The sequence below is a fragment of the Sus scrofa genome, chromosome 17 (genome assembly GCF_054392235.1).
Source record: "Sus scrofa isolate SSC_HxYL_T2T_F1_AM1 chromosome 17, Sscrofa_HxYL_maternal_Yorkshire_Landrace_v2.0, whole genome shotgun sequence".
Taxonomy (NCBI): domain Eukaryota; kingdom Metazoa; phylum Chordata; class Mammalia; order Artiodactyla; family Suidae; genus Sus; species Sus scrofa.
The window spans coordinates 29,119,541-29,144,185 of record NC_139399.1 but is presented as its reverse complement, the minus strand read 5'-3'; the positions used below and the strand labels follow the sequence as shown (position 1 = coordinate 29,144,185).

The 24,645-nt window shown below is 39.4% G+C and overlaps 1 protein-coding gene across 1 annotated transcript in view; it reads right to left on the bottom strand.

The window, feature by feature from the left end:
- The window catches only part of SPTLC3 (serine palmitoyltransferase long chain base subunit 3), a 132,649-nt gene that overhangs the window by 76,659 nt on the left and 31,345 nt on the right, over positions 1 to 24,645 (bottom strand). The window contains exons 3-6 of the mRNA XM_003134257.5: positions 18,926 to 19,080; positions 18,179 to 18,327; positions 7,806 to 7,930; positions 4,174 to 4,267 (exon numbers count right to left, since the gene is read on the bottom strand). Coding sequence (XP_003134305.1) covers positions 4,174 to 4,267; positions 7,806 to 7,930; positions 18,179 to 18,327; positions 18,926 to 19,080 — 523 coding nt within the window. The remainder of the gene's footprint in view (positions 1 to 4,173; positions 4,268 to 7,805; positions 7,931 to 18,178; positions 18,328 to 18,925; positions 19,081 to 24,645) is intronic.

The window sequence follows — 24,645 nt, the reverse complement described above, 5'->3', positions numbered from 1 at the left end:
TGGATGTGGAATATGCAGAAATGGAGGGCAGATAGTAATTGTCCACATTCGCTCTCTAGGAAGAACTAATCCCTGGTGATAAATTCTGCTAAAAATGTACTTCTGAGTCATCTACTGTTCCTTAGAGAGACGTAGCCTTTGAGTACTCTGATTTTGTTTCCTTTCAGAACTTTCTTTTCACATTTTAAGTTCCTCATTCTGATTTCGTGAGAAATAGAGAAATGATGAATAGCTTGAAGATATTGGTCAAGGCTGATCACATAGGATTCAAAGGTTATTACGGCAGGCTGCATACATTTCACTACACTTCAGATATATTTTCCCAAACAGAATGCAAAAATTCAAGGGTACAGAATTCTGATTTATTTACAGTTACTCTAAATGTTCTGACACTGATCTACACAAAAATAAGACCTCTTCTCCCCCAAAAGTCAAGGGAGTATTCTTAAGGTGTAAGCAGAGGACAAAGGTGGAGCAAAATCCAGGAAAGCAGAACAAGTGCAGCTGTATGAAATCCTATAATCCTGGTGTTTAAGAAAATTCCAGTTTAGGTGATCATCTTTAAGAATCCATCTCCTACGTTATAAGCTCCTATCTGGGCTGGGTGCATGCCTCATACACACACGGGGAGGCAACTTGACATCTGCAGACCCTTCCAAAAATCTCCACATTATCATTCTAATCTGCATGGAAGCGTATTAAGGATTCAAGCATCATTGTTTATGGAGGTATTTAGTATAATCTCAGGAATAGCAAAACAAGAAAGAGAACTGGCAGCAACTGATGCTTTATCTACTATGACTCCATTTAATTATTTCCCCTCTATATATCATCTCACTCCCTCATCTCTACAAGGAGAAATCATTCAAAGGACCATGGAAGCAGCCTGGCTATCAAGGTGGCAGTTTTCTTTTCCCTTTTTTTTTCTTCTTTTTTTTTCTATTTTAGGAACACACCTGCAGCATATGGAAGTTCCCAGGCTAGGGGTCAAATCAGAGCTATAGCTGCCAGCCTGCACCACAGGTCACAGCAACGCTGGATCCTTGACCCACTGAGCAAGGCCAGGGATCGAACCCTCATGGATCCTGGTCAGGTTTGTTAACAACTGAGACATGAAGGGAACTCCCAAGGTGGCAGTTTTCTTTATGCAAACACAATAGCGGAGAAAGCCTTTACTCTTAACCACTGCCTGCTACCATCATGGTAACATCACCTTTTTCACTTCAACCCATAACTTCCTTTATACGTATCTGCCTCTCCTACTAGATTGCAAGCTCTCCATTAGCTATTACCTTACCATTTTGATAGTTCTCCGAAGGCGTAACATGGTCCCTAAACTGGAAAAGATGTTCGATAGAGGCTCAGAAAGTTTTGGCCTAGGACACCTCTTTCTGCATTTTGTGACTCGCTTTGCCAACTTTAGACCACGAGTCTAAAAGAGTGCTCATCATGGTGAGAGGGAGCATGAGGGTAGCTAATACAACAGTGTGTGTCTGGTGATATATCTTGGGGCACACAGGCAAGACCTGGGCTTAGTCTAGACTAAATTAGGTTAGAAATAAGTTTCCAGGGCTTCTAGTCCTCACTAGGCATCAGAATCACATTGGGAGCTCTGAAGAAACACAACTGCCTTAGTCCAAACCCAGATATTTGGAATTAGTTGGTCTGGAAGTAGACCACGTCATTGATCTTTCATAGATATTCTCTAGAAGCTTCTATTGTGCAATGAGGGCCATGGAATCCCACTGCCCTGAGTAGAATGGAGTGAAGAAATAAGAGATTGACATTGATAGGTGTCTCCCTCCAAAGAGTGAGACTATCCTGTTTAACCATAGCCATGGCTGCAACTACAGTTAACTATCAACTATTTCCTTTCCCCTTCCCCAGGTAGACAGAATCTTTGACCAGCAAATACCTGCCTTGCCAAAGAATCAAAAAGGTAGAGGACATTGCGCTAACATCAAAAGCACTTTCCTTCATCTCCCAATAAATTCAGCTCTTGAACCCCTAAAAGATGTCCACTCCAAACATGAATTTCCAACACTGTGAAGCTAATTTGAATCCAGATGTGACAACTGATGACAAATGAAATAGAATTGGAGGAACCTGGCTTATCGAAGACCAAAGTCAAGGTTGAGTGTTTGACTCAAGTTGAAGAAATGGAGTCAATATATTTTGGGTTTCTTTAACAACATATTTTAAACTACTCTATTACATTTATAGTTGTACAACAACCATCACAACCAAATTTTACAGCATTTCCATCCCAAACCCCCAGTGTATCCCTCCATCCCCTCAACCTGTCTCATTTGGAAACCGTTAAGTTTTTCAAAGTCCATGAGTCAGTGTCTGTTCTGCAAAGAAGTTCCTTGTGTCCTTTTTTTAGATTCCACATGTAAGTGATAGCATTTGATGTGAGTGGAGTCAATATAGTTTGAATTAGCATTCAGCTGTTGAGCTGTAGGTCTGAGGGGCCTCAAGTCTGGTTCTTGCAGAGGTCCCAGCCCTGAACTTCCCTCCAGAGTGTTCATCTCAAAAGGCTGATGCAGAGGGATCAGTAAAGGCATAGCCATACCTCACCCCACTCAGTGAGATTTTTCGTGAGAATTGACTCTACAAGTTGGAAAAGGGAGTTCACTTTAGAATGCTCTTATGTACTTGCTTTCCCCTCCTATGGGACCACTGCCCCATGGTTTGAGATTTGAAGTTGGTATAACAGGAGGAAAAGTCTCATTTCTTTGTTTTCTTCTCCTTACTTCAATATTTACTTCCTTGGAGAATGAAAGAAGAGTGCCAAGGAAGAGGAACATGGAAAAACAGAGGGGAAGACAAAGGAGGAGAGAACAATGGTGAGAAGGAAGAGAGAGAAAACTGTGTGTGCACTTGAGCATATGCACAGTAAGAACAGAGAGTGCTTTTACTTATTTCCTCTTTTTTGTATTAAAGTATAGGTAATTGACAATGTTGTGCCAGTCTCTGCTCTACTGAAAAGTGACCCAGTCATACATACATAAACACATTACTTTTTTTAAATTATCTTCCATCATGGTCTAACCCAAGAGACTGGATATAGTTCCCTGTGCTGTACAGCAGGACCTCATTGCTTATCCATTCCAAATGTAACAGTTTGCATTACCAACCCCAAAGTCCCAGTTCATCCAAGAACAGAGAGTTCTGACAACAATAATGAAGAATTAGGATCAAGAACTTTCAACTAGAAGGAACCTTACACATCATGTAACTCAACACTCTCATTTTACAGATAGAAAACTGAGCACAAGAAAGATGAAAGGAGTTCCCGTCGTGCCTCAGTGGTTAATGAATCCGACTAGGAACCATGAGGTTGCGGGTTCGATCCCTGGCCTCGCTCAGTGGGTTAAGGATCCGGCATTGCCATGAGCTGTGGTGTAGGTCGAAGACACGGCTTGGATCCCGCATTGCTGTGGCTCTGGTGTAGGCTGGTGGCTACAGCTCTGATTGGACCCCTAGCCTGGGAACCTCCATATGCTGTGGGAGCGGCCCTAGAAAAGGCAAAAAGACAAAAAAAGAAAAAAGAAAGATGAAAAAATATATGCAAGGTGATGCAACAATACAGGGGTAAAACTAGATGGGAGGACTAAGGCGTCCACCACCACCTCCTAAATATTTCTTAGTACTTCCATGCTGCCTTGACCTCACCATCCAACCTTACAACCTAGAGCCTGAAAGGGCACTTCAATAACATTGACTGAATGATTTGTGTATGCGGGGGTGGAGGGGGGTGAAAGGCTAGGGAAAGGAGGTATTTATGCAAGGGAATGTGATCACTTTTTAATCTGACTCTAGCACAAAACTTAAGTCTTCCAACTTTCCCAAGGCAGAGTTGCAAAAAAGGAAGCGCTTTCACACATCTGATAATTACACGCAGCCTGAGCTTCAGAGGCCACATTGAAAGACCACTAATGACAGCAACACTAATGTGTTTGGGTTACACTTAGCAATCTGGCTGTTTAATGCAGTTCAACCATTTGTTCCAGGTCACCAGAGGTTAACAAGCCAGGAGTGAATATAAACATAACTGTGTTTAATTAGGCTAAGCTCCCAGTCTGAAGAGCAGGGACAAAGCCCCATCAATAACCTCTACTTTTGTCTAGAAGCAAGCAGTATCTATTGGATGAAAACATGGATACTCACTGTTGTGTTTGAAGATCCTTATGGTTGCACCTGAGAGTCGGGCCCCAAGCACAAGAGATGCGTGGTTTAACTCATCGCTTAAAATGAGACATCCCTGTGGAGAAAACAAGCCTATGAAACACAGGCCAAATAAATAATGAAGGGAACTACCATATGACCCAGCAATCCCACTCTTGGGCATATATCCGGACAAAACTTTCCTTGAAAAAGACACATGCACCCACATGTTCATTGCAGCACTATTCACAATAGCCAAGACACGGAAACAACCTAAATGTCCATCAACAGATGATTGGATTAAGAAGATGTGGTGTATATATACACAATGGAATACTACTCAGTCATAAAAAGAACAAAGTAATGCCATTTCCAGCAACATGGATGGAACGAGAGACTCTCATAGTGAGTGAAGTAAGTCAGAAAGAGAAAGACAAATGCCATATGATATCACTTATAACCGGAATCTAATATACAGCACAAATGAACCTTTCCACAGAAAAGAAAATTATGGACATGGAGAAGAGACTAGCGGTTGCAAAGGGGGAGGAGGAGGGAGTGGGATGGATTGGGAATTTGGGGTTCATAGATGCAAACAATTGCCTTTGGAATGGATAAGCAATGAGATCCTGCTGTATAGCACTGGGAACTGTGTCTAGTCACTTATGATGGAGCATGATAATGTGAGAAAAAAGAATGCATACATGCATGTGTAACTGGGTCACCTTGCTATACAGTAGAAAATTGACAGAATGCTGTAAACCAGCTATAATGGAAAAAATAAAAATCATTATAAAAAAAATAATAATGAAGGGACAGCAACATGTGGAATCAGGGACTCACTTCAGGACCTTTAACACAGATTCCCCCAACTCTCTTTAATTTTATTTATTTATTTATTTTTTGTGTGTGTCTTTTTGCCATTTCTTGGGCCGCTCCCGCAGCATATGGAGGTTCCCAGGCTAGAGGTCCAATTGGAACTGTAGCTGCCGGCCTATGCCAGAGCCACAGCAACGCAGGATCCGAGCCACGTCTGCGACCTACACCACAGCTCATGGCAACGCCGGATCATTAACCCACTGAGCAAGGCCAGGGATGGAACCCGCCACCTCATGGTTACTAGTCGGATTCGTTAACTACTGCGCCACGATGGAAACTCCTCTCTTTAATTTTAAAGGGCCAAGAGTGTCTCCATGGATAAAATCCTCTCTAACCATCAGCTGATGGAGATAGGCTTTCTCTTAAAGGGTAACATCTTTGGGAAACATTTGCACATAGTTTTCAGCAAAGGAAATCATCCAAGATCTTGGTTAAGCACCAGGAAGCATCTAAAGGATTGATGGTTAGCAGGAAAACTAATAGCTTCTGGGTGGGTGGTGGATTTGCTGGAGCTCTTCGATCCCATGCTGGATTCTCTGGGATGGTTTGGGGGCACTCTTACTAGAAAGTGGGTTTTTTTCCCTCTTGTTTTCTGTTTCTCATTCCCCACTATACTAACATCCAAGTAAACCAAAAAAACCACTGCTTTACAGTTAAAAACTTTGCCTCTGGAAAAATATAGATGGAAATTCAGTGTGAGGCAAGCGTCTAATTTACTGCTTAGAAGTTACTTTTTGTAAAATTATTTTTCTTTATTAATTTGAAGATCTCTAAATTATGAAATTGCCCAACCATACTAAAAATGCAGAGACATGCAAAAAAAAAAAAAAGATATTTTTCTTCTGTGGTCACCCAGAATCTTTGAGTTCTCCCTTATATTTTAGAAAGATCCTACATGATACATTTGAAATTTTTGAGGCAAGATCCAGCAAAATTCTCACATCTCCATATTCCAGACATTGCATGTGTATTTTTATTTTTTATTTTTTGGCCTTGCCCAAGTCATGTGGAAGTTTCTGGGCCAGGGATCAAACCCTTGCCACTAGATCCTTAACCTACTGAGCTACCAGGGAACTCCATTATGTGTACATTTATAATTTTTTTACGGTGAACATTTGAGAATTCCTTGTAAACCTCACAATATGTCACTCTGGAATTCTTTTTTTTTTTTTTTTTTTTTTTTTTTGGTCTTTTTAGGGCTGCACTGGTGGCATATAGCAGTTCCCAGGCTAGGGGTCTAATTGGAGCTGTAGTTGCCAGCCTACACCACAGCCACAGCAACGCAGGATCCTTAACCCACAGAGCAAGGCCAGGGATCAAACCTGCAACCTCATGGTTCCTAGTTGGATTCATTTCTGCTGCATCACAACAGGAACTCCCTGGAATTCTTGATACTCATCTACTAGGAACAGGATATCTTCCTACAAGATCACAATGCAAGTATCACTCCCTGGAAATTAAATATTTATACCACAGTACCAACTAAAATACAGTTCAAATTCAAATTTCTCCAACTGTCCCCCAAAAATGTCTTGATGTCTTCTAGATATGTTTTACTTCTTTTTTTTTTTCTTTTTCAATTCAGACTGCAATCCAAGATCTTATATTGCATTTCATTGTCATGGGTCAGATTTTTATAAACATAATCTGGGAGTTCCCATCGTGGTGTAGTGGTTAACGGATCCGACTGGGAACCATGAGATAATGGGTTCGATCCCTGGCCTTGCTCAGTGGGCCGAGATCCGGTGTTGCCGTGAGCTGTGGTGTAGGTTGCAGAAGCAGCTCAGATTTGGCGTTGCTGTGGCTGCGGCATAGGCTGGCAGCTACAGCTTCAATTGGACCCCTAGCCTGGAAACCTCCATATGCCGTGGGCGTGGTCCTAAAAAAGACGAAAAAACAAACAAAAAAACATAATCTGATTATGGCACTTGCTTACTTAAAATGAACCCACCAACTCTCCGTTTTTTTCTCTGGGAAGAATTTCAAACTCTAGCATGATTTCCACTATGAGGCTCTTTACAGTTTGGTACCTGCCTTTGTTTCTGGTCTCTTTTTCATCCACTCTGCGGGTGTTCTAATCCTCCACACCCAGTGCTTTATACAAGCCGCTCCCTCTTCCTTGTCTTAAGGAAATAACTTACTTATCTAAAGAGATAATTAACAGATTCTGTTCTCAGGTCACTTAACTTTGCACAGGCATCACAGCCTTTCCCAAGAAGAGTTAGGGGACAACTCTTTTGTCCTTCTCCGTTTACAAGCATACCTTTTTTTGTGGTATTCATCGTATGTTATTTGGTGTGTTGTTTCTTGCACTAGGCTGTAAACTGCGTGAATTTACAGGGCAAAGGTCTTGTTCATCTTTGTATGCCCTGTGTCTTGCCTCATATGTGGACATAGTAGATTCTCAATAAGTGACTTATTGAATGACTAAATGAATGAATTTCAGGAGCAAAATGTTTCATCAAAACAAATGCTTAGGAAGCATTTGCTATGTTGAACGTGGTGACTTGGGAAATTAAAATTTAATTGATTTTGCTAAACTGTCACTGAAGATAGATTTTGACTTACATCAAGGGCTGCAATTCTATAAACAGAATATCACAATGAAGAGATTCACTGGATTCAGCTGGTACATGGGCATCCAATCAACTTTTCCTAAGAAAAGATTCTGCTCAAACTTACAGTAAAGGACCTGCTCAGAGTTAAATTTCTTAGGAATAACATAGAAGAAGACAATTATGTTAATAAAGTCTCACCTTTCCAACAAGAGCAGGGATATTCATTGAGTTAGTTGCAAATCCCATCCCAAAGACCATAGCAGCTTCTACATTCAGGAACTTGGCCACAAGGTCCTCCAATTCTTTATGTTTATCCAAGGTTCCTGCACATGAAATGATAGGATGGGTGAGTCTCCTTCTTACAAGTTCAAGATTGAAAACTCAAATTCCAGTACTTGCCCATCACCAAAAGACATGTACAAGGGTGCATGTGCCAGGTCTATTAGCTGCAGCCCCAATCTAGAATCAACCCAAATATCCATATACTGTAGAGTGGATAAATACATCATGGAGGGCATTTATATAGTAGAATTCAACATAGCAACAAGAAAAACAAACTAGGGAGTTCCTATAGTGGCTCAGCAGGTTAAGAACCTAACAGTATCCATAAGGACGCAAGTTCGATCCCTGGCCTCACTCAGTGGGTTAAGGGTCTGGCATTGCCACAAGCTGCAATGCAGTTCGCAGATGCAGCTCGTATCTGGTGTTGCCATGGCTGTAGTGTAGACCAGAGCCACAGCTCCATTTCCACCCCTAGCCTGGAAACTTCCGTATGCCACAGGTGTGGTTGTAAAAAGAAAAAAAGAAAAAAGAAAAACAAACTAATGTTGCACACAACAGCATGGAAAATCTCACACATACGGGGTTGAGTGAAAAAAGCCAGGTATATATATATATATATATATATAAATACACTCATACAGGCTGTATGAGTCCATTTACGTGAAGTTTACAAGTAGACAAAATGCACCTACAGTGTTAGAAGTCAGGAAAGTGGTTTCTATTGTTAGGAGCTTGGAGAGAATTTTGAGATGCTCTAAATGTTTGTTTCTAGATCTGGGTTCTGGTTTTGTGGGTATGTTTGCTTTGTGAACATCCACTAAACTACATACTTATGATTGGTGCAAATTTCTATACATAAACTTTATGATGTAATAAAATTTACAAAATAGCACAGTTCCTCCTTCCTCCCATCCTACTTCCTGGGAATAATGAATTAAATTGTAACTCCCTCAGAAGCTCCCCACACTTAAAGGCAAAAAAAAAAAAAACTCATGACTCCCATAGATAGTTATGCATCTAGCTCTAATTTATTGAGCTTTTGGAATGTGCTAGGTTTTAAAGTCCGATATTTAGGTTACCTCATTTAATTTTAAGGGCCCAATAATGCAGGTATTATTACTTTTCAGATAAGAAAACTGAAGTGTGAAGAGGTCAGATAAAAAGCAACTGAGATAATCGTCTAACTCCAAAGTTCATATTTCTACAACTCTCCTGCCTTTCTATGCTTACTCTCCGAGGCCTCCTTATACATAATTCCTCATGCTTTACGGAGTGTTAATGTTAATGCTCCCCATAGTTTTATGTTTATCATCTCTCTAACCTCTAGATCTATATTGTCCTATATGGCAGCTAGCAATGACATATGGTGCCTGCAACAGAGCAATTTAGTTTTAAACTTTGTTTAATTGTGGTGAATTTAATTGTTAATACAAGCAGTGTAAAATATTCTCCACTAAACACAATCTTACTGTTTTGGTAGGATTATTTTCCACTTACTTCATTTTAACCAATGAAAATTTGGTGTCTGAATTAACATGGGCTCTAAGGGTAAAACTACACCATTTTCAGAAGACAGCACAAAATAACAAAAAATAATGTAGTATAGGAGTTGCCTCGTGGCTCGTGGCTTAAGGATCTGGTGTTGTCACTGCTGTGGCTCTGACTACAGCTGTAGCTTGGGTTCGATCCCTGGTCTGGGAACTTCCCCATACCATGGGTATGGCCAAAAAAAATAATGTAGTGTAGTTCATTGTTTCTATAATGATTACATGTTTAAAAGATAATACTTTGTATATATTGGATCAAATTAAATGTATTATGGAATTAAGATTACCTGAGTTTTTTTTTAACTTCTTAAAATGTGGCTAATAGAAAAATTTTAATTACACCTGTCTTCAATTATATTTTTATTGCTCCAGATGATACACTTAACAGAATAGAAAAATGTACAAGTGGAAAGATGCTGTAATTTGCATCTGTAGACTGTTAAGAGCAGATTTAACTCTGATTTAAGTTAGAGGAATATTGTTAGCATATTCAGGACAGTTATAAACATGCTTCTTTTATATTTATTTATTTATTTATTTTGCCTTTTAGGGTCGCACCCACAGCATATGGAGTTCCCAGGCTCCGGGTCCAATCGGAGCTGTAGCTGCCCACCTACGCCACAGCCACAGCAATGCAGGATCCGAGCCATATCTGCAACCCACACCACAGCTCATGGCAACGCTGAATCCTTAGCCCACTGAGCAAGGCCAGGGACTGAACCTGCATCCTCATGGATGCTAGTCAGATTCATTAACCACTGAGCCACAAAGGGAACTCCTAAACATGCTTCTTTTAATCAAAATGTTTTACTATACAGAGTATGATATCAGAATTTTATTTAAATTGGTAAATTAGTTTGCTTATTGGGCTAAAATGGTGAGGGATTACACTTTAGAAGGCATTGAATGGTGAGTTCAAAATTTTATTCTGCATTAAAGAGGACATTTGATGGTCTAACTTTGCCCTTCCTAAGAGGTCACAACTGATGTCTGGTGGCATTTTTTCTCAAATTAGAATTAATTATCTTTCCCCATGAGCTTTTCCAGCCCAGAGGTCAGGGGACAACCACGTCCTAGCTCAGTCTCCCAGAAGCATGTGCATGAGTAGAAGTTAATGATGAATCTCCATGATCTCTTCCGACACCTACACCTTTCCCAAATCTGCCATTCCAGAGGTTTATCTAGAGCAGTTGCATCGCTAGCATTCTTTAGGGTGATATGGGATGTGTTGTAAATGATCAAATAGCCAATCAACTAATGAGAAGTGGGTGTGTCTAAGAATTGCCTGAGAAATTGCCATCTGGGAGGTCTCTTTCATTAGCTTGACTTAAAGGGAAGGAGAAGGGAGGAAATGCAGGGGACCATAGTAGGTTTCCGGAAACCAGCCTTCTTCTGGATTTCCAGTGGTCAAAGGTTTAATAAAGTAGTTTTCAAGTAGATCAATTTCTATGACCAAATGTCTCACAGCTGAGTTGTAGTTACAAGTGGTTTTGCATCTAGGGGCTTTCCCTTGATTTCTGGAAAGTAACAGTGCCCACACCCAACCCCCATGATCATAGAATTTCTCTGTTTAGAGCTCTTAGTTCATATTTCATCAACATATTTGGCCAGATTCCCAGGATGGGCTAGACATTTTCTTTTCTTTTCTATTTTTTCCTTTTCTTTTCTTTTTTTGGACGTGACTGCAACACACAGCATGTGGAAGTCCTAGGGCCAGGGATCGAACCCATGCCACAGCAGTGGGCTGAACATTTTCTACTCCAGGAAGCCACACTCTCAAATTTAGCCTGGGATTCTCTGTAATAGGGTGAGGTTTTCAAGGAAAAGTAAATAATTATGGCTCCTTCATATTAATTTTGCTCTCCTCCTCCTGCTCCTTGAATTCAAGAAACAAACATGTAGATGGAACTTGGGGAAACAAAACAGTCACTAGAAATTTAACTTGCTTGTTTCCACCAATATTCAGGCCATACCCACAGTGAACTGAGATGCCTGAATCATGTTAAGTTGCAGTTGGTGGTCTGAGTACTTGAGTGGTTCTAGAAATGATAGTCAACATTTCCTTGTTGGTGTATCAATATATGTATTTTGTAATCCCAAGAAGGCATAGCTATCTATAGTCCTGGCCGAAGGTATGCATCAATCCACAATAATTTTTATTTCTATTTCTCTCTACAATGTTAGATCAGTAACATAGGCTGGTGGCAGTGGCTCTCCAATTTGTGATGTTGTGCATATACTGACATTTGCTCTTATCCCAAAGGTTTTATTATCCAGTGGGATACTGAAAACCTACTCTGTGAATAAAAGGATAAGTACAAGCTAGGTGTATCCTCTGGCCATCTCTTTGCAGTATTTTCACGTGCCAAGCATCGGGTTAAACCACCATAAATCAAATCAATAAATCAGATTCAGGAAAAAGCAGCAATACTATGTTTATGAACTGCGCATTTCAGCTGATTGTTTAAGATATAGACCGGCTCATACTTTTTAAGTCAGAACAGAAATACTCCTGGCCTTCACATTGATACCGATTAGTAGTAAAGAGTATGGGTGTTATTAATAAGCCCGTTTCCCAACTGCCTGTTCCTCCCCTGCTCAGCACATGTGAAGACTATTTTCCAAACTTTGACTGTAGTCACCCTTCATCCAGAATATCCTGTTTGTCGATTGTTCCTTAGACTCAACTTAGGAATAGGCTGACATTTATGGTGGCAACCTGCCAGCTGGTCTCATCTGGCCATTCCCACTGTGTCATGGCTCTCAGCCCACTTCTGAGCCACTCTGCTGGGATTGGTGATTCCTGTGTTAAAACTGGCATCAACCCTTCTGTTTAAAGGATTTTCAGCCCTTAATCCAAAAGCTCTTAGCATACTCTGCCCTCCTGCTTATTCTGCCTGTGTCCAGTCTGGTCAGGGTCATGGAGCTATAAAGCTTCTTGAGTAGCTTTGTCTTCCTGTGAAACATTCAAAGAAAATTCTAGAAGCCAGATGTGGTGTCTGAAATGGGTCTGGAACACACTGTCACACTGAATGTAGGCTTTTGCTGCTGGGTTAAGAGATTTCCCATCCTGACTGAGTCCAGTAAAATAATAGAAATAACTTTTATTTGCCCACCTTCCCAGGCCTTTATTTTTAGCCAATCATTTGCCACCTCTTGTCAATTTAAAACATGAATAGATAATTAGACTCTGATCCAAAATAAAAACCTTCAGTGAGGCATGGATTTATAGTTATGATGAATGAGCTTTCCTGTCACAGACAATCTTGATAGGAGAAGAATTTTTATTTTATTTATTTTTTATTTTTAAATGATTTTTATTTTTTCCATTATAGCTGGTTTACAGTGTTCTATCAATTTTCTACTGTACAGCAAGGTGACCAAGTCACACATACATATATACATTCTTTTTCTCACATTATCATGTTCCATCATAAGTGACCAGACGTAGTTCCCAGTGCTATACAGCAGGATCTCAATGCTTATCCATTCCAAAGGCAATCATTTGCATCTGTTAACCCCCAATTTTTATTTTATTTATTTATTTATTTATTTTTGCTTTTTAGGACCACACCCACAGCATATGGAGGTTCCCAGGCTAGGGGTCGAATTGGAGCTGTAGCCACCAACTTACACCACAGCCACAGCAATGCCAGACCTGAGCTGTGTCTGCAACCTACACCACAGCTCATGGCAACACCAGATCCTTAACCCACTAAGCAAGGCCAGGGATCGAACCTGCAACCTCATGGTTCCTAGTTGGGTTCGTTAACCACTGAGCCATGATGGGAACTCCTGTTAACCCCCAATTTTTAACTGGACCAAACAATGACCTGTACTCACCTCTGCCCACATGTTCATAGTTCATGTTGCACTCTTCTCTCTCATGTATTTATTTATTTATTTATTTATTTATTTTTATTTCCCCAATACATTATTACTTTTTTTCCACTGTACAGCATGGTGACCCAGTTACACATACATTATAGATTCTTTTTTCTCACATTATCGTGCTCCATCATAAGTAACTAGACATACCGCAGCACTATTCACAACAGCCAAGACAAGGAAACAACCCAAACGTCCATTGACAGATGATTGGATTAGGAAGATGTGGAATATATATATAGTGGAATACTGCTAAGCCATTAAAAAGAACAAAATAATGCCATTTGCAGCAACATGGATGGAACAAGAGACTCTCATACTGAGTGAAGCAAGTCAGAAAGAGAAAGACAAACACCATATGATATCACTTATATCTGGAATCTAATATATGGCACAAATGAACCATTCTACAGAAAAGAAAATCATGGAGTTTGAAAATAGACTTGTGGTTGCCAAGGGGGAGGGAGTGGGATGGATTGTGAGCTTGGGGTTAATAGATGCAGACTATTGCCTTTGGAATGGATTAGCAATGAGATTCTCTCTCTTTTTTAAGACATTTTAGTCTGATGTAATTTTAGACCTATAGAAAGGTTGCAAGAATAGTACCAAGAATCCCCAAATACCTTTCACCCAGGTTCCCCAAATGTTATCATTTTAGTGCAGCTCTGGTGGTTGTGGAGGCTTAGGTTGGATCCCCGCCTGGCACAGCAGGTTAAGGATCAGGCACTGATTAATTATGTTTAGGAAGGCTTTTTCTTTTCATCTTATAGCACATTTTCCTATAATTCCATTCAGTACTTTTAGGTCACAGCTCTGGCTCAGATTCAGTCCCTGGCCCAGGAACTTCCATATGGTGTGGCCATAAAAAAAAGAAAGAAAAAGAAAAAACACCTCTCTCTCTACATATATATATACACACACACATATATATATATAATTATATATAATATATGTGATTATATAAATTATATATGATTTTAATAATATACATGGTATCATAAAAATCATATACAATTATATGTAATTTTTTCTGAACTACTTAATAAAGTGCAATCATGATGTACCCTTCACCCCTAAATATTTCACTGTGTATTTCTGGGAGGTACTTTATTAGTCTCCTATCACTATTTCATTTTTTATTTTTCTCACTTTTATTTTTAATCAGGAATATTAAGCTGACCCACATGATTTTCAAGGCCTCCAATAATTCATTATCCTACTAATCTCCAGTCTATATAGAAAAATAAACAGACATAGATGTCTTAGCTGTGTTACTTGATCCACAGAAGTGCTAGGGGTTGCCTCAATCTTTATTAGAGGCTCTCTACATAATTTTTATAAGGTGAATCTCTTCTTATGCTTAATGATTCATGGATTAAGCTTAACCTCTGCTTTCCTTTCTGTTTTTGTTTGCACCACACTTTTGGGTCATTTGTTTATTTACTTTTCTATTTTATAGCTGCACCTGCAGCATATGGAGGTTCCCAGGCCAGGGATTAGATCTGAGCCACAGTTACCACCTACACTGTTGCCATGGCAACACTGCATCCTTAAACCCACTGCACTGGGCCAGGGACTTCACCCACAGTTTCTCAGTGACCCGAACATCTGCAGTCAGATTCTTAACTCACTGCTGCCATGGCAGGAAACTTCAGTATATTCTTTAAGGATCCTGCTGTTACTGGTGTGGCTGGGTTGCTGCTGTGGTGGCGTTCAATACCTGACCCAGGAACTTTCATATGCCTTGGGTATAGCCAAAAAAAAAAGATAAAGAAGTACTAAAAAAAATTATATGCGACTCTATCTTTTTACCATATTTTAAATACTTCCTTTTGATTTCTTTGTTGTTCAATTTTTCTATTTTTAATATGGTTTTGTGTTCTTCTCCCCTTAGAAGATTAGTAACTTCTTTTTGGCTGTGCCTGAGGCATAGGGAAATTCCCAGGCCAGGGATCAAATGCACACCAAAACAGTAACCAGAGCCACAGCAGTGACAATGCCAGATCCTTAAACCACTGAGCCATCAGGGAACTCCCATTAGTAAGTTTTTTTTTTTTTTTGTCTTTTTTTTTTTTTTTTTTTTTTAGGGCTGCACCGACAGCATATGGAGGTTCCCAGGCTAGGGGTCCAATCGGAGCTGTTGCTACCGGCCTACGCCAGAGCCCCAGCAAGGCCAGATCTGAGCCACGTCTGCAACCTACACCACAGCTCACGGCAACACCGGATCCTTAACCCACTGAGCAAGGCCAGGGATCGAACCCGCAACCTCATGTTTCCTAGTTGGATTCGTTAACCACTGCGCCATGACGGGAACTCCTGTCTGCTTATATTCTTGTTTTCGGTTCTTCTAGTTGCCTAACATTAATGTGGATGGCTTTTATTTTGCTCTCTTGATGTTTGCTTGAAAAACTGTTAACATCTTCCTAGAGCTTGAGCTGGAGAGTTCAATGAAGCAAGTAAGTTTTAAAAGCCCAGCGACTCAGAAAGATGAGTAAGTAGGTGGAGAAAGAATGTAGGCTGCAGGTTGTCCAAACCAGATTTTCCATCTCTGCCTGGTTTCTCTAGGTTTGTCAAGTCTGCAGAATCGGGGACCAGTCTCCCTTATCTGTCTTCACTGAAGACAAATCATCGCCTGTGTCAACCTGTCTCCTTCAGGTTCTCATGGCTGTGACTGGGGATTGTTCTCAGTGAGGTGGGGGTCATCATCTTAGGAATGTGTTTCCTGATTGACAGTCCTGGTATTTGGTGCCACCAGCACCAGAGGCAACCTCCCCAAGAGTTACTGACTCCATGTCTCTGATGACAGGGGTACCTTTCCAGTCTCTTCCCCATCCCTTAATGGGGCCCTGGGGGTCAGACAGCTTTTCTTCTCTTTCTTTTGCTCCCTGCTCATTTCTCCAGGTCTCATGCCTTAAAATAAAGATACAGGAAGTTCCTGTCATGGCACAGTGGAAATGAATCCAACTAGTATCCATGAGGATGCGGGTTCGATCCCTGGCCTCACTCAGTGTTGCATGAGCTCTGGTGTAGGTCACAGAGTGGCTTGGATCCCCTGTTGCTGTGGCGTAGGCTGTCAGCTACAGCTACTATTCAAACCCTAGCCTGGGAACCTCCATATGCCACAAGTGTGGCCCTAAAAAGGAAAAAAAAAAAAAAAAAAAAAAGGAGATACAGTGTCTTTCCTAAGAAACCTGGGCAACTTTTACACCCTCTGGAGTTTTAGCTATGTATTTACGGGCTATGTGGATTTTAAAAGTAACTTCCATTTGAATTGTTATTTATTGCACAAGTCTGAATAATTTGATGTTTTTAAAGCCCTTCTGCCAACTGGTTATCTAAGAGGGGCCTGTGGCTCAATTTTCATTCATGGTAACGCCATCTTTAGCAGATGTACCTTGGATTCCTAGACTGGCCTAAAACTGACTTGGTGAGCCTCACATGTATTATCCTGGATGGAAAACTGCTTAGTAGAAAAGCAGAATTAGACTGGGTGTTAGGATGGGTCACTGGCTACCGTGAGCACATCCCTTAATCACTGTGATCTTCGTTTCCTCCTCTAGAAGATGGAAAGACCATCATTGGGGCTGCCCGCTACAGCACAGGGTTTTGTGAGGAATAAGTGAGATGATACATGGGAAGAAAACAGGCCAGGAAGCACAAAGTGCTCTATGGGAACAAGCTTGCTCTGCTCCTTTTCCCTGAAATGGGAGGAGCAGATGTGTCCTCTTCACAGACTTTACTCTCCTGAATAAGAGGAAATGTTTCAGCTAAAATAAATAGACATTCTGTTCCACCCTTCTCATTCATTGATTCAACACAACAGTTAACACAACTCATTCCTCCTTTTATGAAGCTCAAATTCATGGGCAATATACAAGCTCAAAAGCAAGATCAATGATGGACATTATTAAGAAAAGTGGGAGAGGAGTTCCCTGGTGGCCTAGAGGGTTAAGGATCTGGCATTGTCACCACTGTGGTGCGGGTTTGATCCCTGGCCCTGGGACTTCTACATGCCACAGGCTCAGCCAAAATAAATAAATAGATAGATAGATAATAAAAATAAAATGAGAGAAAGAGCCAAATCCAAATGAAAGGTTGTTGTTCAATGGGTGCAAAGCTTCCATGATGCAGGATGAATAAGTTCTAGAGACTTGCCTTCCCACACAGTGTCTATAGTTAGCAATACTGTATTGTGCACTTGAAAAATTCATTAAAAGGGTAAATCTCTAAATACAGAATTATTAGGTGTATGCCTGAAACTAATGTAATATTATATGTCAAGTATACTTCAATAAATAAGAATAAAATAAAATTTGTTTCAGCAAAATGCGGGGGGGGAGTAGGTAGATCTCATGGTAAGCATTCTTATCACAAAAAAGGGAGGACAGTGTGACACTTTCTGAGGTGACAGATATGTTTAGTACTCAACTGTGGTGATGTTTTCACAGGTGTATGCATATGTCCAAACTCACCAAATTATACACATTAAACAGGTACAGTATGTTTCTGTGAATAGCAATTATACATCAATAAAATTGTTTTCTTAAAAAAAGAGAAGTGGGAGAAAAGACCCAGAAAAGGACCAGATGGAAGAGGCATAACAGCTTCTACTTAAATATTGTGGTCAGGAAGGACCCATTTTTACTTATTCTGGAGAATTAAAATCTTAATTAAAATTGCCTTCTAAGAGCATAACGCTTGAATTTTCCAAGAGACCATCATATACTTTTTTCTTTCTGCATTTTGTAACCATTTTTTAAGGCACTCAGTCTAAATATGATCTAGATTTGAGAAGTAGCCAGAAGGAATCTGAGAACTGACTAGACAAAATTGAAAAACTGCAAAGGTACTTACCCATTTCCTGTCTGGTGCTGCCCACACCTATGCCATAGGTCTCTAAAACATCCTTTACTGTCCTCATGGATTCATCGTACTTAGCTGCCAGGCCAAGGAAGTTATAAGAACCCATGTTGATGACATCTTTAATGATTCTTCCAGTAGACCTGCAGAGAGAAGGACAGGTGAACATACAGAGCTTTCTCATGTAATATCATCCTAGTATCCTATAAAAGCCTCTCAAAGAGACCTTCAGTTTGGCCCAAATTGTTCTGCATTGTTATCACAAAATTATTTGCCCTTGGGGGAGAGTAACCCCATAATAAAGCTGGGCAGAGCATTGGAAAACGGTATCGGGACCACGGAGTATGACTCAGCCCTACTTTTCCTTAGGTACTTGCTTTTGTGATATGCTGGTTTAAATTTCAGCAAGAATTTTCTAAATGAGAAAGAGCCATGGTCATCAGTGTCTCCTTCAGCAAGAAGTAGGCGGTTACAATTTGTCGATAAAGCTGAAAAGAACTCTTCTGTAGCCTCACCTCCTGGCACAGATTGCTCTTTAATTTCAATACAAACGAGCTACCCATGGTAACTTAATTACTCTGACTTTCCCCACTGGCATCATAAGGGCTTTGCCAAGGGCCAAATGATGGAGGACCAGCTGTGCCATGCTTTATTTTTTTCAGATCTCTAATCTGGTGCCCATGCTAGAATTTCCTTGAAAGAATTTTCTTTTAATCAAGCCCCTCCAGGTGGCTGCCTCACCTAAATGTCCAGTTGTAGTCATCTGACACCCTCTCCATCACATCAAACAGAGCCCCCGGGTTACTGCAGATGGGCCGGTTCCAGTTGTCTCTAATTCTCATGTAAAGATTCCGTGTATAAAAATTCTCAAAGTTTTGATACAGCGGCACAAAATCCTGTTATAACAGAGGCAGAAGTTTACCTTTGGTCCCTTGCTTTTTGTAGTTCATTTGCAATCTGATGCTCAAAGACCTGGAGGAGCTATGAAAATATTCCACCTGAGATATTTTGAGCAAGGGTCTGTGGGTAGGTGGACAGGTGGGGTCGACAAATAACTCTGTGAGCCTCCAGCTCCTGGTAACTTTTTTAAAGGGGGAAGTAAAACATGTGGCAAATCAAGGTGACAAAGATGACAGCCAGCACAATACAGGTCCCCAAATGAGTACTGGAGACAATAAATCCCTGTGAACTCTATCTGAAGGGTAACAAAATGCGTCTGTGCCTAAAGCAGTGTATTTGGGAAAAAAATTGGTTGGATGATAATTAGGTCTTAACTTTTTTGACCCCACTCATTATCTTTTTAGAAAGGTCACGGAGCTTGCATGGTTGGCTCTGTTGGCATAACTGTTGGCGGATGCCTAAGGGCTTAGAAATCAAGCTGAAGATCTCCCAACATGTATTCTGATTTACGTGAACCACTGAGAACTCAAGGGCTGGACACCTGTTGTTGCAGGGCTAGGTGTTCATAAGGAAGTAAAGACAATATATCCATTGCTAAAAAAAAAAAAAAAAAAAAAAAAAACCCACCAATTTAGAAGCATGTCCCTTCTTATTTGATTTAACCACATGCCCATTCAGTAACAAATAGCATCATGAATTTGTAGAGAGAGAAAGAATCATTATCAAACAGTTTTTCTTTTGTGTCTTCACTGACAATTCTCGCCTAATATTTCATTTTATATTATTATTTCCTTTTGAGAAACAACTGTTTCTCTTACCCAGGGCTGAGCTCAGAATAATTATAAAATATATCTGTGTTTTCTTTTTTGTTGGATAGGATCATTGTATTATATTATTGTGAGCCACAGTTCTTTGAAGTATGAGAAACACAAAGTAAAGATGGAGACATTTAATTTTTCCTAGTAAGAAATTAGAGGGAGATTGAATAAAGGTGGCAGGATCAGTGCCTGTATGGATTCTACTGAAAGTCCTATGAAATGACAAAAAAACCCAGATATTTGAAAAACAAAATAGGAGTTCCCACTGTGGCTCAGCAATAACAAACCCCACCTCATCCATGAGGATGCAGGTTCAATCCCTGGCCTTGCCCAATGGCTTAAGGATCTGGCATTGGTGTGAGCTGTGGTGTAGGTCACAGATGTGGCTTGAATCCCATGTTGCTGTGGCCATGACATAGGCTGACCTCTAGTCTGGGAACTTCCATATACCTTGGGTTCAGCCCTAAAAAGCCAAAAAAAAAAAAAAAAAAGTGAGCACACATCAGCACTATTTCAGGAAAACTGGTACAATAAAGAGGCACCAAATACAATAAGCAGAACTAACATTTAACAAAAATACTTAATACAGCAAACAGAAAAATAATTTCAAAAATATATAGGTGACATGTTTAGAAAGACACAAAAAACAATCCATTCTTTAAAAAAATTAAAAAGTTCAAAAGCATAATGGACAGAGCTGAGAAGTAAATTAATAAACCAGCACAGTAAGGTGACTATCTTTCCAGGACATAATGAAAAAACAGAGATGAGAATATATGAAAAAATAAAAAGTCAAGAGATATGAAGGACAGATTCAGAAGCTCTGGCATCTCTAAAAGGATTTGCAAGATTGAAGGAAGGATAAGGAGGAGGTGAGATGGAAGAGGGAATAAAGAAGAAGGATGAGGGGAAAGTCCCAGAGAGGAAGAAAGGTATGGCCCCTAAAGTGGTCTGTCAGGTCCTGAATAGAGCAAATAAGGAAAAACCTACACCAAGCTATGTCCTGGTTACATTTCAGAATGATAAAGAGAAGAATCACAAAAGTCTTCAGAGATGGGAGAAAGGCAGTTTATAGAACAGGGAATAAGAATTAGATTGCTTCAGACTTTTCTTAGGTGACAGGGGTGTAAAAGACTATGAGGGAATATTATTTTGAACTTAAAATCCAATGTTCCGCCAAGCCTGCCATCAAGTCAGAAATTTAAATAAAAACATTCCAGTCTATGAAAGGAGCCATGAGTTTAACTCCCACGGGTCTTTTCAGTAATAACTGAGCATGCACTTCAATAAAACAACGAAATAGCTATGGAGGAAGAAAGATGCCAGAAAAAAATAGTGAAGGAAGAGACTGATGAAATATGGTTTAGCCCAAGCAGGTTTTTTTTTGTTTGTTTGTCTTTTTAGAGAAAGACAAACTTCCGTATGTCCTGCGGCATATGGAAATTCCCAGGCTAGGGATTGAATCAGAGCTGCAGCTGCTGAGCTGTGCCACAGCCACAGCCATGCCAGATCCAGTAGCATCTGTGACCTACAGCACAGCTCAGAGCAATGCTGGATCCTTAACCCACTGAACAAGGCAAGGGATCGAACCCTCGTCTTCATGGTCACTAACTGGGTTTGTTACCACTGATCAATGACACCAACTCCCCAAGTAGTTTTATATATGTAATATAAAGAAACAGAAACTAAAAATTTATAAATAAATGACAACTTTGAGAATGAGTATTGTGAAAAGTGAAACTTTATTAAATTCTTGTCCTGATTAGGGGATGACTCTACTTACTAAATAATGGTAGCTAAATTCTAAATATACATGTTAAATATCCATTAAAGAGTAAGGGATATACTGTATGTAACAGTGACGAGGAAAATGCAGAACAAAAAAAACTCAATCAAATGTACCAAAAATATGAAAGGAGAAATATTTAAAATTAAAAATAAACGACAGGAGTTTCCATCGTGGTGCAGCAGAAACAAATCCGACTAGGAACCATGAGCTTGTGGGTTCGATCCCTGGCTTTGCTCAGCAGGTTAAAGATCCAGCCTTGCCGTGAGCTGTGGTGTAGGTCGCAGACACGGCTTGGATCTGACCTGACATTGCTGTGGCTGTAGTATAGTATAGACCAGCAGCTGTAGCTCTGATTAGACCCCTAGACTGGGACCCTCCACATGCCTCGGGTGTGGCTCTAAAAAGCAAAAAAAAAAAAAAAACAAAACCCAGAAATTGTGAATGTAAAATATAAGGATGGTAGGAATAAGCTTGAACAAATTTGTAATTAAATGGTTTTAACCATTTGAAATTGCTGTTTGACTATTTTTGACCTTTAAAAACAATGATTTCAGGTAGTTCAAGTCAGTAATTGTTCTTAGCTCATGTTATTAAAACATAGAAACTTTCATATTTGTCTTAAAAGTAAATCTATATGTTTCTAATGAGAGAAAAACATTCCTAAAAATAAAAAAGATGGAAAATACAAATGACTATTGAAGAAACAGCAGATATATAAATGTTAATATCAGGCAAAATAAAGTATGATAAAAAGGAAAAAATCTACCAAGACTATAAAAGCCATCGGTGTATATGACTGTTACCCTGAAATAAATAAGAAAAATCTGAAGAACCCACAGTCACAGTAGAAAGCACATTTCTCAGAAATTATAGGTTTGAAGAGACAAAAAATAAGTCTAGAGGATTCAAATGACGTAATTAATTAGTTTGCAATAGACCTAAAAGACAATATGGTTTTTCATGGCATATGTGGAAAATTACAAGAAATTCCGATTCTAAGAAGCTGTAACAATTAAGGAGAGAAATCATTAAAGCAGTAGCATTTGAAATTCAAATATGAAAATATCAATAGCTTTCATATATGCCATTAACAACTAATTTGAATGTTGGATGGGGAAAAGGTAGTATTCAAATAGCACCACCCTAAAAAAAATTGTACCATATAATAATCACAAGAGGAAACAATAAGATTTTAGAATAAGGAAAATTATAACATTTTATTAAAGGACAAAAGAAATATCTAAATAAATGGAAAGACATTTCACCTTTCTGAATGAGAAAATATAATATTATTGACGCCAAATTTTCCAAAATTGACCTGTAATATGTATCGATTTAATACATTTCCAATTAAAATAGCAACAGTTCTCATTTTTAAATTCACCTGGCTGGAGTTCCCGTCGTGGCACAGTGGTAAACGAATACGACTAAGAACCATGAGGTTGCGGGTTCGATTCCTGCCCTTGCTCAGTGGGTTAAAGATTCGGTGTTGCCGTGAGCTGTGGTGTAGGTCACAGACGCGGCTCGGATACGGCATTGCCGTGGCTCTGGTGTAGGCCAGCAGCAACAGCTCTGATTCGACCCCTAGCCTGGGAACCTCCATATGCCGTGGGAGCGGCCCAAGAAATGCCAAAAAGACAAAAATAAATAAATAAATAGATAAATAAATAAATAAATAAATAAATTCACCTGGTAAGCTAATTCTAAAAACTTACAGATTCACATAACAGAATTGACAGATTGACCACTATTTCAAATAAGTGGGTAAAATTTTTTTGAACTCTCCAATGAATGATACCGAGACAATTAAAACATTTCTTTAAAAAAATAGTCCTCCTACTTCAAAAAACACATAGAAATAAATTCTAGATGGATTTGTAGATTAAACATATAAATACTCCAAATCATAAAAGTACTGAATGGAATTATTGGAACATTTGTTATAACTATAAGATGAAAATAAAAAGCCTTTCTTAACATGATTAACCAAAGAGAAAAAAAACAGCAAAAATAGAAATAATAACAACAAAGTAAACATAAAAGAAGTGCTTGATATATGTGACTTAAAATTTAAACATATATATATGGCTAGATATAACAGAGAAAAAAATTAAAAGCCTTGAAACAGAATTGGAAAATATTTAAAACTAACAGACAAATGGTCAATATAAAGGTATGTAAGAAGAGCTTCTCTCAATCAGTAAGAAAAAACAATTTAATAAAATTATGAGCAAAGGCTACAAATAAGCCATGCAAGAGGAAAAATTATAAATGAATAATAATCATATAAAAAAATCTCAGTCTCACTACTAAAGAGAAATGCAGAAAAAGATAAGAACATAAAAAATGTGGAGTTCCCACTGTGGGTCAGTGGGTTAAGAACCTGACTAGCATCCATGAGGATGTGGGTTTGATCCCTGGCCTCGCTCAGTGGGCTGGGGATCTGGTGTTGCTGTAAACTCTGGTGTAGGTCACAGATGTGGCTTGGATCCTGTGTTGCTATGGCTGTGGTGTAGGCCATTGGCTATAGTGTCAGTTTGACACCTAGCCTGGGAACTTACTAATGCCACAGATGCAGCCCTAAAAAAACAACAAACAAAAAATGTTCGCTTATCAGATTGGCGAAAATGAAATATAAGTTGACCATATCAATATATCAAGTACCAACAAGAAAGCAAGCACTGTCATATACTGACTAGAGTCCAGCTAGGCAAATTTTTTAAAAGATAATTTGCCAATACTTTGGTGTTGAAATATACATCCCTTGGCCCCAGAAAGACACTTCTAGGAATTATCCTTGAATAAATGCATATGCTGTTCCTAGAAGAATGATTTTCAATAAAAAAAAAAGGGAATACAAATAATCATGCAACCATTTATGGAACACCACCATGCATCTATTAAAAGGAATGAGGTAATCCCCCACTGGCATGTAAAGATCTCCAGTATATAGT